This window comes from Antrostomus carolinensis, unplaced genomic scaffold (genome assembly GCF_000700745.2).
Source record: "Antrostomus carolinensis isolate BGI_N321 unplaced genomic scaffold, ASM70074v2 scaffold38531, whole genome shotgun sequence".
NCBI lineage: Eukaryota > Metazoa > Chordata > Aves > Caprimulgiformes > Caprimulgidae > Antrostomus > Antrostomus carolinensis.
Window position 1 is genome coordinate 5,420 of NW_010294184.1, and position 16,973 is coordinate 22,392.

The following is a 16,973-nucleotide window of genomic DNA, read 5'->3' on the forward strand; positions in this document are numbered from 1 at the left end:
GTTCATTCAAGCATCAATAAAATGCACTTTTTCCATTTACCTACTTACAGGACACCCTGCAACCAGAGCGTCTAATCACATTAATGACTAGACTGAACTCCATTATTTAATAAATTAGCACATGTAATTTTAAATTACCCTGGAACCAGAGTTCTGTTTTCACCTCTGGAACCAACAGGATCTGCCTAATGATGCAGATGTATCACGTGAGTTGCACCACTTTCTTCTCGAGGCGGTAACCTGAGGACAGAGCACATCAAATGAGCTCTGGTAGGGTCTCTCACCAGCCTGGGTTACAGACAGAGTATTCCAAGTTATAAGCTGTATTTTTGCACTTTTCTTTCTTTTTCTTTCTTTTAGGATCACTTGTACAAATGAGGCTTCAGTTTTGTGCTATGAATTGAAGAGTTGCTCTCACATAGGTTGAAATAAATACAAAACTTATCCCAGGGTAGATTGAATCCAAAAAGAAGCAACAATAAATGTATGTGGCAAAGATAAAATGCACAAGAGGTTTTTTTTTGTGGCTGGTAGAAAGCGAAGGCATCTGAAGAAGTATTCCCTTCTGGAGATCCCAGAGTCTCTTCTTTCTACCCATCAGAATATGAGGATAACAAAGTTTACAGCAGGCTCTAGAAACTACAACTAATGGCTTATCAAAGACACCAAGTAGACACTGCCTTCCCATGCCTGAAGCAATAACCCAATGTATAGTAAACTCTACAGTGTGGCACAAAATTAGGATCTTGAAGATCTTCTGTGGGGCTAGGAGGAGAGACACCATGAGAATCCACCTACTATCATCTACTGACTGATCTACACATTCCCTCCAACCTGCCTTGCTTCTGTTCTTTCCCCATCCACGTCTCAGTTCACAGAAAGGACTGGTGGCTCTCTGCAGAAGAACATGTCCTGCCAGATGTCCTGGGACCTAAACCAAAAGCAACTTTCTATTTCTAAAAGAAACACAGACCACCCACCCCAGGGCTCCTACACCAGCACTTGTATATCACAACTGACATCCAAGTCCTTCAAAGACGCACACAGCTCAAGACAACGATGAGCTATGAGGGTTGACAGTGCCTTCTACATCTGCTGGTGGTACCCAGATATTGGTGAAGGAAGAAAGGAGTGGTGACACTGATGGGCAGACCTATGGCTCAAGTTCCAGATTTAGCATGTCTGCAACTACAGGTTTCCTACTAAAGAATGTGCATTTAAAAGGAAAAAAACACTGAGGTCTTTTCTCCTTAGCTTCCACTTCAAAGTGTGAAGGGTCAAAAAATATTTCTCCATATCTGTTTTATCCTTTTTCAAAAGGCAACATTTGACATCCTGTGTCTCTAATGCAAAAGAACATAACCCCCCCCTCCCAAAACCACACATATATCATGGATGAAGGTGTTAACAGAAAGTGATAGTACGGCTTGTGAGAGCTGCCCTTGTGCTGGTTTGGCAGACGTTTCTTCTACAATCTCTTCCTAGAACATATGGGATCTTCCTCACTGACAAGTTTTAAGCTATTAAAAAAAAAGAAAAGAGAGAGACTTCAATCTAAAATGATGCTTTCATTTGCAGATTTTGTACAGAAGACATAATTTATGATAATAATTAGCATTTTAAAAGGCCATGCGATACTGTCTGATATTTCTTGAGGATATCAGCGAGATTTACTGAAGCACAAAAAGTCTTAGTTTCCCTTTTAGATAAAAGATTTCACATAATGGACTGCCAATAAAAGTAGGACTTCTTATGGAATGAACACCTATGCATTATGTCCCGAGCACAAGTTAATCCAACCATGCAACCCCTGTATGTATGGGAACATGGGATATGGGGGGGGCAGGAAAAAAGCAGAAAATCTTAGTGATTCCAAGGCATAAGTTTGATTTCTCGTCACTGTTAAAACAACAACTTATATTTAGGGTATTTGCATTTCCAGTGTAATTGCCTCCTACAAAAATTTAAGTTTTTACATTTATTTTGGTGACTAATTTCAGCTTTTTATCAAGGGCTGTGGATCCTTTTCTCTTTGGTTTTGATTGCTTGCTCTTAAACAACGTGGATAAAAGAGCAGTGAAGCGTCAGAAAAAAGGGAGTAGGAAGTAGCAGGTTGTTGCTTTGAGATGACAAATGACACAGCAGTGAAATCAAGAGGTCTACTCTACCACACCAGAAGACACTAGGGTGGAACAACGAGCTGAACAACCACAGAAGCCTGCTGACATGATGGTAGACACCAAGCCATGGCACATAAACACTGACCTACATTGCTGTTCTGGATTTAAAGGGAGGTTCACAAAGTTCTTACCACAACATCAGTAATCCCAGCTCTACACACACTTTCACAGGAGTCACTGGGTATGTCACTATTTCTGTCAGCTTTGATGGAACATTGAACTATTTGGGACACGCATACTAAACCATCTGCACTTAACAGTTTTTTAGCTTCTTCTTTCAACTAATGAAGCATTCCTTAACAACACCTTGTCCCCCGCAATGCTGTCATCAAAACCTTACAATTTCTTCCAATATTAAAAAATCTTTCCAGGGACAGCATTCTCAATAGTTCAGGAGTTTCTCTTCTCATTCATCAGCACCCTAAGTAGCCTTCTGAGTCAGCTCAGATGTTAAATCAAAAACCATTTGGAAACCAGTCTTCACAAAAGAAATTCAATTAAAAGATCAGGTAAGCTTTCAATCACATTTTACTTTTTATCAGGTGTCTATGTACAGAGCTTGATGAGCAGACTCACAGCAATAGCTTCCAACTGCATGAAGGAACTCAGGAACTCTGTCCTGTTAGAAATGCCAACATCCCCACTAGCCCCCCACTTCCCCTCTCTTACCAGTATGCACTTCACTTGCCCACTATTCTGAGAACCAGCAGGAACAATGGAGATTCCCCTTGATTTTGACCAAATTAAAAATCTGTTCCTGCTCAGCAAAGTCACTGACCACAGCTGCTAGAAATTCACAGGCCAGTCCCCTAAAAGTTGTAAGTGCTGGTCTTGAAAACAGAATGTATGTTTGCTCTTCTGGCTTCCAGCTGCTCTCACGAGGCCCATACATCCAAATTAGCACAGAAAGCAGCGTACCCACAATGTAAAGACTAATGACTCAGAGGAAGAGGAGGAGGAGAAGGAAAGAGGAAAAGATACAGCTTAAACCAAAGGGTCTGCTGTCATTTATAACATCAGCCTTATATTCAGGCTAGAGTTTGTACTGCAAATATTACGAAGCACTCACATAGCTGTATTTTTGATGATCCTTCCTTGGTCCATTTTCTGCCCAATACCATGCACAACAAACACAATGTGACTAGTTTGTGGTGGCCTGTCTTCTAACGTAGCTTCTTCTACATAGCCTCTATGTAGCCTTGTCCCACTACTTGAAGCTGTAGAAAAAACATCATCCTAGATCAGTTACATTCTATGAAGTGCAATGGTCTTATATGTTGACAGAAGCTTGACTTGTCTCAGACCAATACATTAAAGTATTTTTAAAATTATACATAAAAGAAAAGCATGTATTTTCAAATATCTGCAATTTGAAACTCCTGAGAGTTTCCAGGTGATATTAATTAATGTATTAACAAGCCATTTCCGCTGTAAAGCTAACTGATTTTAGAGAAGTTTTGAAAATCAGCTGTTTTTAGAAAACAGTTGTATAACTGTCCATCCACTTTTACATGATACCCTTCCCTCTGTGTGTCTCAATCATTAAACTTCCTCACATCCCCACCTTACTTCCACAGCATGGAAGGATCATGGAAATGATTTGGCCACAAAACTGATTAAGCATTGTCATTCTTTCTCTGGTTGAAAAGCTTTACAATTTTTTCATTTTGATGAGGAAAACTTACATTTTATTTCAAGCTGATCCAACCTCAAATTTCCTCACTCATTCTCCAGTTCAGTGGCCAAACCAAAAAAACAATTACCCAGGGCAAATATGGGTATTCTCTCAAGTGTCCTGCCTATGGCTTGAGAAACCCACTGGCACAGTGTGGCTCCATCCCCCTCTAGTGACAGGCCCATACAGAGGACCACAGCCCTGGAGTGTGAGCAACCCCTTCAGATGGCCACGCAGAGGAAGGCAGCATCACTCCCCACCACAAAAATTGAAACAAACAACTTGTTTGGTTTTGAAAGGAGGAGAAAAACACTACAAAACCACTAAGGACAGTTTTTACTGAAGGCAGGTTTTGATTATCAGGTGAGCTTCTACTTGATATTTCTCCCTGCAAATTCTTTAGGACAGATCTTACTTATTATTTATTATACACTATCCAAATAATGTTCTGGATTTAGGATACTTCATTTCTTTTGGAACCGAAGCATTGAATTATATTAATTCTTAGTGAACATTAATTAAGGTTTTGTTTATCAAGTGAGCTTCTACTTGATATTCCTCCCCCTAAAACTGTTTAGGACAGACATTATTTATTATTACACGCTATCCAAATCATGTTCTGGATACTGAATACTCAATTTCTTCTGGAACTGAAGCACTGAATTATATTAATTCTTGGCAAACATTAATTAAGTATCCACCCAAGAGCCCTGTGGGGTAAGAGGGCATTAATTATAGAACAAAAGCATGGAGTTTAAAGCCAAACCTATTGCTTGATCTTTTCTCTTCAGAGACCAAGGAACAAAAGAGATGTGTATGTTCTTGTCTTTGTTGTTGTCCAGCAGTGCATAGGAGCACCACAACAGAGAGGACAACTCCAGTTTTCTAGGTTGGCAATAATCTGCCTTTTGCTTGAGAGAGACTATCCTCTCTTCCAACCCTCCCAGCCTCGCTGGCTTTATAACTGGTAGTTTTGAGCTTAAATTAGCCTGGATTCCTACTAGAAACAATTTCTGTCTAGATGTTTCACCCCTCCTCTCAGTTCATACATCTATTTAATGAACTGAAAAAAAGTAAGAGCTGGCAAGAGGGGAAGGTATGATCATGTATTGAAAGAATGCATCACAGTGTGCAAGTACACAGCAGTAAAGTTAAGGTTGCAAGGGGAACTGTAATTCTTATATTGTAGCTGCTAGACTGCCACTGTAATATTTTCATTTACTTATTACGTAATGCTAAATGCCACATCCAAAATAATAATAAAATAAGTAATAAAAGAAAAGTCACAGCCTATTCACATCGAGTTACAATTATGTACAACAACCTAAGGACCCTAATGTACTCTTCTCTAAAACTGCAATGGCCAAAGGGAGCTAGTCACGTATTAAAATGTCAAACTCCAAATCTCCTTCTAGCGTTAAAGTCACAAACTTCAAATATTGGTATTTACAATATTCTTTACAAACTCTTGAGAAATATTACCTTTGGAAAACCCCAACTTTTGTGTAACAGTTCTTGCAATTTTAGATGTTGTTGCATCACTGTACAGATATACTTCATCCACACTGTGCCAGTCCACATGGTTGCGACTCAACTTTAGACTATGAATAGCTGCAGCGAAAAGGAACAACATTTAATTTAGATGGGTAAGAGGAAAAAAAAAAAACAACCAACCTCTTCAAACACAGAGAGAGAAGAGCAATTTACACATAGGTTAAAATCTAGAGCTCCAGTATACCTAAATCCATACTACTTCTTACCTTGAAAAGTTCTTATGTTTAGGCTTAATCTGACCAGGACAAGCAGCAGTTTGGAGACCACCTCTGAGGATATTTCACATCATTCTCCTCCCACCCTCATTTTGGGATGGTAGGTTTCCAAAAGATTCCCTTAGCTGAAAACAAAAACCCAGGGTGGGTACAGCAATACATCCTGAAATATTGCAGGTGGGTGTGATGCCCAGGTGGCTGCCCCATGAACTTTCATCACTAGAAAAAGAGCAATTTCACTCTTATCTTCTGGATTCTGTGTCTGCATAGTGAGATCCCTGGTTTTGACCCAAGACTACAGCGCATGACAGCAACACAGAGGCTTTCGAGGCTCCTTTACTAGAAGGCTCCATTGCATTTCTATCCTTTCTGAAATATCTAGGAGCTGGAAATGCAATTCAATGAGAAAGCCTCTGAATGAGTAATTTCTGGCACGGAACAGAATCTAGCTCTTTCAAAAGTCACTAAGAGCTCTGATGGTTTTTTGTGCAGTTATTGTGTTTTCCAGATTTGGAACCGATTGAGCTCGGGGACCAACCTCATGACACACTGCCTGATTGTTGGAATTAAACACAGCAGGCATGTTATCATGCAAGTCAGAATCTCTCAATCTAAGGCTTAGAGCTTGCTTAAGCAAAGCAATACCACAGCTGTATTACTAGTAATTCAGATCTCACCTATTTAGAAATCTGCTGCTTAGGGGTACATAACATTTGGAGAGCTGGCAACAGCAACAGAAGTGTTATTTAAAACAAAAAAAGTGTTATTTAACTGTCGTCAGTCTTGCTAAAAAATACAAAGTCATGAAAAACACCCAGAGGGGTTGTTTTGGGTTTGTTCCCCACCCTCCACCATAAGTGGAGCTCTAACCTGTCCCCTGCTTGAAGCCACTCAAATGAATTTTTTATACTCTTCTAAAAACATTCTGAGAAAGCCTGAGCCATCATGATTTCATACTTAATTTCATTTTCATACTTCAACTCTGCTACAGCACAAACCAGCCACGTTAAGCTAGATGTTATGACCTTTCTCCTACAGTATTTTTGGTTTCTTTGCCAAGGCAGATAGACCTGACATAGTCTGATAAAAAACCTAAATGAAGTCTGTAAGAAACAAGGGGAATAGAAAAAAAGATTACTCCTTCTGTGATAGTAAACAGTTGATTCACAAAAATAACTAGAACTAGATTGCTGTTTGACACTGACAGATCAAGAATGGGAAAGGAAATAAGCCTGACTTTGAAAAGCAGACATATCAGCTTAGGGTAACGACTGTCCAGAGCAAGAAGCAATCTAGTGAGAATTTAATGAACATTTTTTCATTAACATTCAGGCAGGTGCAGAGATCAGTTAAAAAATCTCAATTTAGAGCTGGAGAGGGAAAGGGAAATCCCAGCAAAATCTCCTTTTCAGACTTGGAGACAATGCAACAGAGGCCGATGTCCTGAGTCAGGTACATAGTCTAGTGGCAAAGCCAAGGGACCTCCTTGCAGATGGCTCTGCAACATCCTCCATCCTCAATTCCATGACCAATGTAGACTTTTCATGCATTGTCTAGCAGGCCTTTAAAGGCTGTTCTATCTGCATTCTGCAAAATCCCTCTCAGATTATGTTCCTGGGGAAGCTGACAGGGAAGGGATGGCAGCTTGATGCCTTTGGAGAGCACTGGACTCAATGTCTAAAGCATGCAGAGGAAGAGATGGAGAGGCCTGTGTCCAAATCACTTACTACCACTGGAAGAATGGCAGTTTGGGGAGAAATAATCCTCAAAATCTTTCTGGAATCAAGTCCAGCCTCTCTACTGGAAAGAATATTCAGAAAGAAGTAGGTCTTCCCAACCCTACATGAATTATTCTCACTTGGGAAGAACAGATTCCTAACTTCTACAGTGTTCTTCAAAAACACGTACGTTGAAGGACACATCAAAATCAATCAGAAGACATGCAAGCACTGAGGAACTGCAAATGAAATATCCAACTCTATTTCTCTGCATGTTTAGTAGTGTCTTCAAAAGGGAACCTGAAAAATTTGGTCTACTCAACAAAAGCACCATATGAAACTACCAGTAATCTCCAGCAGTACTGTACTACCTTGTCTCTTGACAAGAGAGTAACTTAACTCTCTTGAGATGTGCTGTTAACATATACATTGCATTTAAGGTCAGATGTATTTTTAAGAGCACTTGGACTATACAACCTTCCTTCCTAACCAGCACTCAGGGGGGAAAAAACCAAACAAGTGTTTGTTCTTGCTTCTCAGTTTTCCTTCATAGAATATCAGGAGTTTCTAGAGAAGTGGCAAGATCCAGAACATTCATATGGACAATGCTTTTCAGAGAATCTACCAATTTCCCAGTAAAATGACAAATTTTGCAATTTAATTGACATATTTACATTTTATTTTCCATGTCTTAGTAAATTTTGTTTACCAACACATTCTCTGCTTTGTTTTTGAGTGCCTGTCCATGTGCACACTCCAGAGCAAAGTCCAAACCAGCAGTAGAGAGGCTCAATCACTGAAGAACAGTGGCTGCAGGACATTTCAAAGGCACCATGCACTGTGGTGCAGTATTTTGCAGAAGTCTGGATAACACTTCCAGGGTGTCTATCTTACTAACCAGGAGTAGATCTATTCCTTTAAAAGGTAACAAGAGCTACCTGGGTGAAAACAAACTAAGCTGGGTATTCCACCTTAGCACTCAGGTGCCATAAGATGTACTATTTAAAAAGTCTGCCTGAGGATCAATGCACCCATTCCACAGACCAATCCATGCTCTTCCTGAGGTGGGGTGAGATGTTATGTCCCCTTTTTAAATTTATATAAATATTGGGATGTCTATTCCTCCTCAGATCCTGGATATAACGTCCACCAGTGGAACAGAAATCCCCTAATAAGGGAAAAATCTATCACCCTGAGGTCCAAGCCTTCTTGATGTGTGAGAATCCCTTCAAAACAGGAGTGACACACCACTTGATGACTATGGTTGTGCACTCTCTATCCCTACATATGCATCTGTCCCAGTGATGACAATGGGGGAGAGAAAAATGGTACATCCTTGCACATTTGCATAGCAGAAATCCAACTGAGAGAAGAGCTGCCTAGCTGAGACCAGTCACAGGGACAGACATTCCACAAGCCATGTGTGCATGAATATCTAGGCAGAGACAGTGGTTCTCTGTCATTATCCACAGGAGATACTCTTTAGGTTAAAAAAGAAAACCAAAAAAACCCAAACACCTTGATACCAGGTACCTCTTCATGAGGGACAACACTGCACCAAGGATTGTGAAGAGATTCTCAAGACTCTCAAAGAGTCCAACCAAAAGGAGCTTCCACTGCTGACAGTCCAAGGGTGTGTTAATAGTGAGGCAGGGAACAAAAAAAAGTGTCTTTGGAGAGGATTTGATAGCAGCCTGAAAATAAGCATCCTAAAAAATCAGGATATGCAAATTGTGCTCTCCAGGTATAGGATAACAAGGGCTGCCATCGTGTTTTGAAACTGAACACAAAAAAGAGGAAGTTTACAAGATAACATGATTTACATTCTCTTTTCAGAACAAACTGTGAATGTCCTATAAACCTCTTACGTGCCACAGAGGTGGTTAAATTGACAACTCAGGATCTGTTCATACCGAGAGATGTCACAGAGTGTCAGGAAGTCACCAAGGCATATCGTAGCATGGCTGGGTAAGCCAAGTCACAGAATTCAGATTAGGCAGTGGGTATGGCACAGGGGAATGCTCTTCACGTTCATTCCTCTGCCTTCTGGGTCCTTCAGGATCATGCTTTCTATGTTTGTGGATTCTCTCCAAGGCACCAGGCTAGGATGTTGCTGTGCTTCACTGAGATGTGACTGCGGTTACGCCATCTCTGAACAGCAGGCACAGAAGATGAAGGGTCTCCTGTAAAACCATGGGACAGGGATCTCCCTGCGGATCAGACTTCTTGCAGCTTTGTTTTCACATGAACGACTTCTCTGACACTGACAACATGCACAGCCTGCTTAGCAGGCACCTCTGTAGGTGCATCTTCCCCAGTTGCAGAAAACTGTACCTATTCTGCACAGTTCTTAGTTTTTTAGTTTGGGATTAAGAGCCAAGCCCATAGAATTGAGACCAAGTTTTGGTTTCCTTTGTAGCCAGAAACCAGCAATGAAACAATTTTCAGAAACACCAACCATGATAGACACCTAGAGTATGAGTACATGGAAGGCACAACCCCGCTGTAGATGGAAGACAGCCTGATGCTAGACAGTAGCGAGCAAGCCATGCAAAAACAAGGAGAGAAGCATAGGGGAAGCGAGAGGGATCAAGGACGGACTTATTTCAGCTGAAGAAATCAACGGTTACTATCACACAAACCTCCAGTTTCACCAAGACAGATGAACACAGTGGGGAAAAAAAACCCTCTAATAAGTCTAAATATAAAAAAAATGAAGAGGGAAACATAAAATATAGAATCGTAGAATGGTTTGGGTTGGAAGGGATCTTAAAGCTCATCCAGTTCCAACCCCCCTGCCAGCAGCAGGGACACCTTCCACTAGACCAGGTTGCTCAAAGCCTCATCCAGCCTGGCCAAGAACACTTCCATATTCCTAAAGCCTTGAAGAATCTGATCTCAGTTAGACTGGAGAAACTCATCTTGAGTCAAAAATAACTTGAGAATAGGTGAGAAGCAGAAAGTCTGCATTGTTTTGTACGCTCACAGCACAAAACCTGTGGAGGAGCTGGGGATGCACACGCTGCATGTGCAGTGCCAGTGCAAACATCCTCCCAGCTCAAGTGCTTGAGGAGCTCAACACCTCCAGCATCAAGTGCACACAGACAGACACTTGAACATGGCATTTCACGGGGTCAACAGTTTAAAATCAAATACCTACTAAGGTAAGCAATTGTTTACTTGCTACTTTCATCCACCTGCCAAGACCAAAGCATGGGGTGATGCTCGTCTGCCAGAGTTTGACTACGCTCAAGTCAAAATCAATCTAGAGGAAAGCATCTTTGAAGTGCTAAGAGCTGATATGATCTCCTTCTCCTCCACAAAGGCACTTTAATTCCAGTCAGAGCTGAAAACCAGAGAAGGGATCCATACTGTCTGAAAACCTTTTCTGCCTTCTTTTTTCCAGGGATTTTACAATAAATTAGTAATCATTAATTTCTGCACAAAACCCTGTCACACCACACATACAGCTGAGAGCATAATTTGGCCGCTATTGTTCTTTCTGAAAAACTCCAATTCTGGTGTGTAAACCTGAGGTACAGCTGGAGATTTTAAAACCTTTTTTATTTATTTTTAAAAAACCTAAATGCAAAGCCATTAAAAAGGCTATTGCTCTTAATTAAATTGAGCTGTTTCACATTGTTGTCATTTTTACACTTCACCACCTCTCAATTCATCGATGTCACGATTTGTTACATAAGCACCTACTTTTAATTAATTCAAGCATATTCATTACCAAAACTGAACATGATTTGAAGAAAAAAATATAAAATACAAAATAATCTAAAGATTATGATCACAAAATAAAAGGTGGAAGTCCTCTCTTACTGCTCAAAACAGTAGCTACACTTGTTCACTTTTAACAGCCTTGAGTTCCATGTGTGAGAAAAGGCAGGAAAAAGTTTAGTATTAAACATTTTGATTCCAGGCATTTTAATTTGGACCCAATCATAGAAAAATATAATTAAAGGAAGTCAAAAGGCAAACATTTATTCATGTCAGAATAAATTCTTGTATTTTACAATATCCTCAGGAGCTAAAAAAATACACAGTATGAGAAGAATAAATCTACCATGTGCATTTGCATTTTTAATTGAGGGTGCAGTTTATAGAAGTCTAGTTCCACAGTCACTGAAGTCAGTAAAAGTTTAATCACTACTGGTTTTAACAGTGGCAGAGAAAGACCAGTGACAAGTACTTTTGAGCCTTCTGCAATCATTAATGGATCCTGTGAGATCTACTTCCACTTTCTGAAACAAATCTGCACAATACCAGCTGCTGCAAAGTTCAAAGTTGTTTTCTGCAACACAGCAGCCTTTATCACGTATTCCAACAGCTTCCTCTTTTTATATCATATGTCCAAAGTCTCATTTCCTTCCAGTATTCATACAAAAGCTGCAGTAAATATAATCTACAACATCAAGTTAAAGATGCATGCATTATCCAAAGCAGCAAACAAAACATTACCTGTCATAAACCCTCCATTCCTTCTCTGACATGATTTATTTTATACCAGACCTGCTGTGATTCTAAAAAAGTTGCTTTTAGCTTAATGAAGAAGCCAAACCACACATAAAGAGTGTAAGGAACAAACATTTACGATTTTCATCACAGTCACAAACAACTATAATAAGGATCACTGCATGATACTGCTAGCATCTACTTTTCTCTAAGGTACACAACACTTCTACTTTTCTTCTAAGATTTATGATGCTTTTTCCTTCCCTTTTGAAGGAAATGGCATGACTACAGCTCAAGAAATTGCAGCATGTAAATCTAAGGAACTTAACTGATACAAGCAAACTAGAATTTAAAGCTTCCTAAGCCAGGAGTACTACAAAAAAAGAAATCTACAATTACTGTACCTTGGGAACGCTTTCGCTTAAGACATGGAGCATCTGAATTCTCCTTATATCCTCTCCATTTGAACAAAGAAGGGAGGAAGAAGGGAGGGAGGTAGTAGAGAACTAAAAGTAAAAACACTGAGCTTCAAAGTAAAATTTTTAAAAGGGGTTTAGAAAAAAAAAAAAAGTTGGCACATTTTCTGAAAAAGTATATACACACATAAAAAACTGGTTTTGTAGCAGAAGTGTCAGGTCACATTAGCCCAATTTAATTTCTTCACTCTTCATTAACAGTTATGACATCACAACAAAGCTAAAGACATTAATAAAAGACAGCTGGAACACAGTGTAATTAAACTCGCCAAGTGCCTTTGCATTTACACGTACAAAAGCATAAATGCTCTATTTGTAGAGGGTAAGAACACAGTAACCCTTCTTAAGTATACATTAAACATTTGAAAAAAAACAAACCCCAACAACTCAATTTTAAGCACAGCTCTATTATTTTCCCCAAAGAGTGTAAGAAGATCATTAAAAGTGAGAATAGATAAAACATCCTACTATTATGCTGTTCTGTAAGTCCTCAAGAAGCTGCGTTCCATGGTGAAATGCAATGCTATGCACGCTTTGCTGTTGAGCTTCCCCTTGGTGGTAAGACAAGTCCAGAACCTTGACTAGACTTTCAGTTGTCTTATTTCACTCCTCATGAGAATATTGAAATATTGCACAGCAATCCAAAATAATCTTTTTCAGGGATTTATGTATCAGTGCTGTGTGATTACGGAAAGAAATACTTTAAAGTAAGTGAAAGCTGCTGCTAAGCAGCAGGAAAAGTTATGTGAGCAGGAAGAAACTGCTCTTGGCACCCAACGGGAGACTTGCATCCACTGTTAACTTGGTTATGATGGATACCTTTTATGCTTCTTTGGGGGCTCCTGTGCAAGGCTTGAAGTGAGATCCTACAAATCTACGTCTCTGTGGGCCTTCACACACACAAATAGTTTTAACTTCAAAATATTTCAGCCTCAAAAACCTGATGTAGTCAAGAAAGTGCGTTTAAATCCAATGAGAAATGAAGAGGCTCCAGCCTGGCTGCTAAATCCACAAAGTCATTAAGTTGCAATTACCTGAAATCAGTTAGTCTGGGAAGAAATGCAACAGAAGAGCATCTTCCCCCACAGTCACCAGGAGTAGTTATGACTCTACGATCCAGTAACTTATGCCAGTGCAAGTGAGTGATATTCCACACTTCTGTCAGGGTTTCAACTGCCACAGTTAGGCTGGTCCAGGATCAGACCTCGTCACACCCTCAGCTAACAGCTCTGTCAGCAGATGCCTTAATAGAGGTGCCAGTGAAGTATATTACTGTTGAACATCAGGAGAGGAAAATTACAGGAGAGGAAAATTAGGCTCATAGCTACTGCACTTGGGACTTGATGGAATAATTTAGTCTACAGAACAGTTTATGGACTGTAGCACGTCAAGAAGAATATACAGAGGAAATTCAAATAAAGTATAAGGAAAAAAAAAGTCTTCTGTCTGGTGAGGCTGGTCAAAAACTGGAAGAGATGGCCCAGAGAAGTTGTGGTGTCTCCATTGTTGGAGATATTCAAAACCCCACTGGAAACATCCCGAGTAACCTGCTCTTGTTGACTCTGCAGCTTTGAGCAGGAAGGTCTGATCTGCACGATTCTCTGATTCTATGAATATGACTTTCCCATCTAAAGGTTAATTCAGCCAGCTGCAATAAAAATTCATTCTTAATGTAAAGTTTTTATAAACAGAGAAAAATTTTATATCTAAGGTAAAACAAATAAACTATTCCAAATGCAACTTTTATAGTTTTTGTGGCATCTAACCACACGCTGAAATACTGTAAGAGAAATGAATAAACTTATGCCATTTCAAAATCAATGTATTAAAAAAATAATTATGACTCACAGGGGTTTTTTTCTACACTTCTTATCACCTATCACAGAATCATACACTTGCTCACAGAATAATTTCAGTCAGAAGAATTGTTGGGGTTCATCTGCTCCAATCCACTACACAGAGTAGGACTAACTTTTAAATTTGATCCAGTTTCAAATCTGGATTAGGTTGCTCAAGCTATTTCCAGTTGAATTTTGAGCATCTCTATGGATGGATATTCCACCACCTCTGTGTGCAAATACAATTAACTATGTCTATTCCCACCTCACTATCACATATATTAAGCTTTCAGCTTCACTTCATCCCAATTAAATTAATCTACCTGAAAATGATGATGGAGCAACAGATTACAGGTACTCAACTGTATTTATGATGCTAACAGCTAACCAAGTGTTCTTAAAGCAGAGATAGCAAGCCTTAAGGCTGCTAGAGGATATTATTTATACTGGGGACCAGTTTATGATGTACCCTTTGAACCACTGCTCAATGGAAGAAGAAGAATCAGAATTAGCCCTTATGTTCAACTAGAGCAGTGGGAAATATCACCCAGGAGCACGCTGAGCACTTGCTATTCCTGCTCTGCTCTTTGGCATCATCACCACTATACAGAAGGCAAGAGATGGCATTTTTACCATGTACCAGGCAGCTGTGGATCCTACAGACTGAACATCCAGCTGAACATTGGATTGTGTGACAAAAGCTGCTCCTTCATCCTTGACCACCACCCTGCACCTGAAGTGGTGAGGAGCTGCCTGCTACCAGCTCCTCTGTGCTCCAGGAACTCTCAGGAAAGGACATGTGGGCTCTAGCCACAGAGCAAGAGAGAAAAATCAAGCCTGAAGTAACAATTTTGACCCTCCATCGAGAAGCTCTTGCTCTGAAGGTCACTGCCTTTATTGCGGTTAAATGCTCTCAGCCAAGTATCCAGTCTCAGAACCCTTAAGCCTCTGCTGTGATCTGAGTTCATGGTCTTGTTTTATCCTGATATTATTGAAATCACTTGAGAACGTTGCTCCTTTGATGGACTACTTTAGATAGGTCCTGAACCCACTGTCTGCCTAAGTATGCACAAAAAGCTGTTTCTAAATCATGTTATTCTGCACGTTTGAAGCTTACTGACTGCTAAAAAGGTATTATGATATCCTTTCTGTATTCCCTTCAAAACACTTTCAGTTGAAATATTGCTTCACAGAACAAGTGGTGTAACCTAGGTTCTTCTCAGAAATATTTATAGAATTATTTTACAGTAGTAATATTTTGAAGTGTAATCACTGGGTATATGCAATACAAGGAAGGTCAGTATTTCTGCACACAGGCACAGAGATATAACCCACTCTCAGTGTGATCAAATAAAACACTCCAGATATTTCCATGTTTTAAGGGCTGAAGTTTGTATCAAATATTTTAAAATTTGAACCTGAAGAATTTAGATCAAAACCTCACCTTAAATCTTGTGTTGATATTAATTTATGTATGTTAAGCTTGAAGAATTAATTGTTCTTAAGGACAAGCAAAGCCAATATACAAAAAAGTCTGGTGTTACCTGGATTTAAAAAAAAACAAAACAACAAACAAAACAAAACCCCAAGTACTAGACAAATTAATTTGAGGGCCCAAAACCCCCCAATATTTTTTACCTATCAACAGAGCAGCAGAAGAACAAATCAGACCACATAAAATGTTAGAGCAGTGCATCATCTCATTCAGGGGTTTAAGGTGTCACCAGAGGCAACTGTTTTAGCACGGACTTGAGTGGCAAACACGAAGCTCTGCTCCTCAAGACCACTGTAAAATGTGATGACTCTCAATTTGCTCAGAAAATTCATATAAAATTACTTATCAACAAGCTAGAAGATGCCTTCCTGAATCTGCTGATATGCAGATCTGCAATTTGTGCAAATTTGTGATTTGTATGAACTCAAATTCAGGCTGCAGACATTCAGTTTCACAACAAAGCAGTCAAATCCCTAATTCTTTATCCTAAGTGTGGTTTCCTCCTGTAGCTGAATCGATTACTCTGTCTTAAAAGACAGAATAGCAACGTCCTTTCTTGTATCTAGCAACAATAAAATTAACTATTTAAACTGAAAACTGTATGTGGAATTTGGCCAGGACCAAAGTAGACTCTGTGGAGATGAAATGTGAAACAAGAGTGTGGTCAAGCTACGGAGGAGATGGGTGATGCCCTTGCAGCATCTGCTTGCACCAGCACCTCAGCTGCATTCCTCTGGCCTGGTTTTAGGTACCTCAGGAGGAAGAGCTCCCTGCAGAGTTGATGAAGAGACTCATGCTCACAAGATCCCTCCCCAACACGCCCACGTTCTGCCTGGTCTGTGGTGGTGTGGGAAGTTGGCTGCCACATGCCAACACCTTCGATGGATGCTGCACTTCAGAGACTGTCAGGGTAGCTGGCCTTTTACAAGGGTTACAGATGCCAATGCATTCAGAACCAAGTATCCCTCCAGAAATGTAAGAAATTTGATTAAATTTTATCAGCAGCAGACAGAGCTATCACACCTGGCAACTATGTCTGTGAACTCCTACAGGATATAACCTTCTTGGAGACAAATCCAGGTCAACTGGATATGGCAAATCTGAAAGTCATGTTAACCTGTTTGGACAGTCTTAAGAAATAGTGTCCCATTTCTGTGTCCTGCCATAATAAATAATTTACCTGAGAAAGTCGTGCCACTGACCAACCTCTCAGCAGATCACTGAAAAGGATCAGACACCAAGAGGAGTCAGTGACATCGAGCACCATAAAGGCAGTTCATTTTGCAAGGCATGAAATTAAATACTTTGTAAGCAAGAAAATCAAAATACCCTTCCAGTTTGCTCAGCAGAGGGATCTCCTG

At 39.9% G+C, this 16,973-nt stretch overlaps 1 protein-coding gene across 1 annotated transcript in view; it reads right to left on the reverse strand.

Moving 5' to 3' along the window:
• Positions 1 to 3,187: 3,187 nt before the first annotated feature.
• LOC104532359 (phospholipase DDHD1-like) overlaps positions 3,188 to 16,973 on the reverse strand; it is a 17,271-nt gene continuing 3,485 nt past the window's right edge. The window contains exons 2-3 of the mRNA XM_010177551.1: positions 5,338 to 5,466; positions 3,188 to 3,397 (exon numbers count right to left, since the gene is read on the reverse strand). Of these exons, the coding sequence (XP_010175853.1) occupies positions 3,246 to 3,397; positions 5,338 to 5,466 (281 nt within the window). The 3' untranslated portion in view covers positions 3,188 to 3,245. The remainder of the gene's footprint in view (positions 3,398 to 5,337; positions 5,467 to 16,973) is intronic.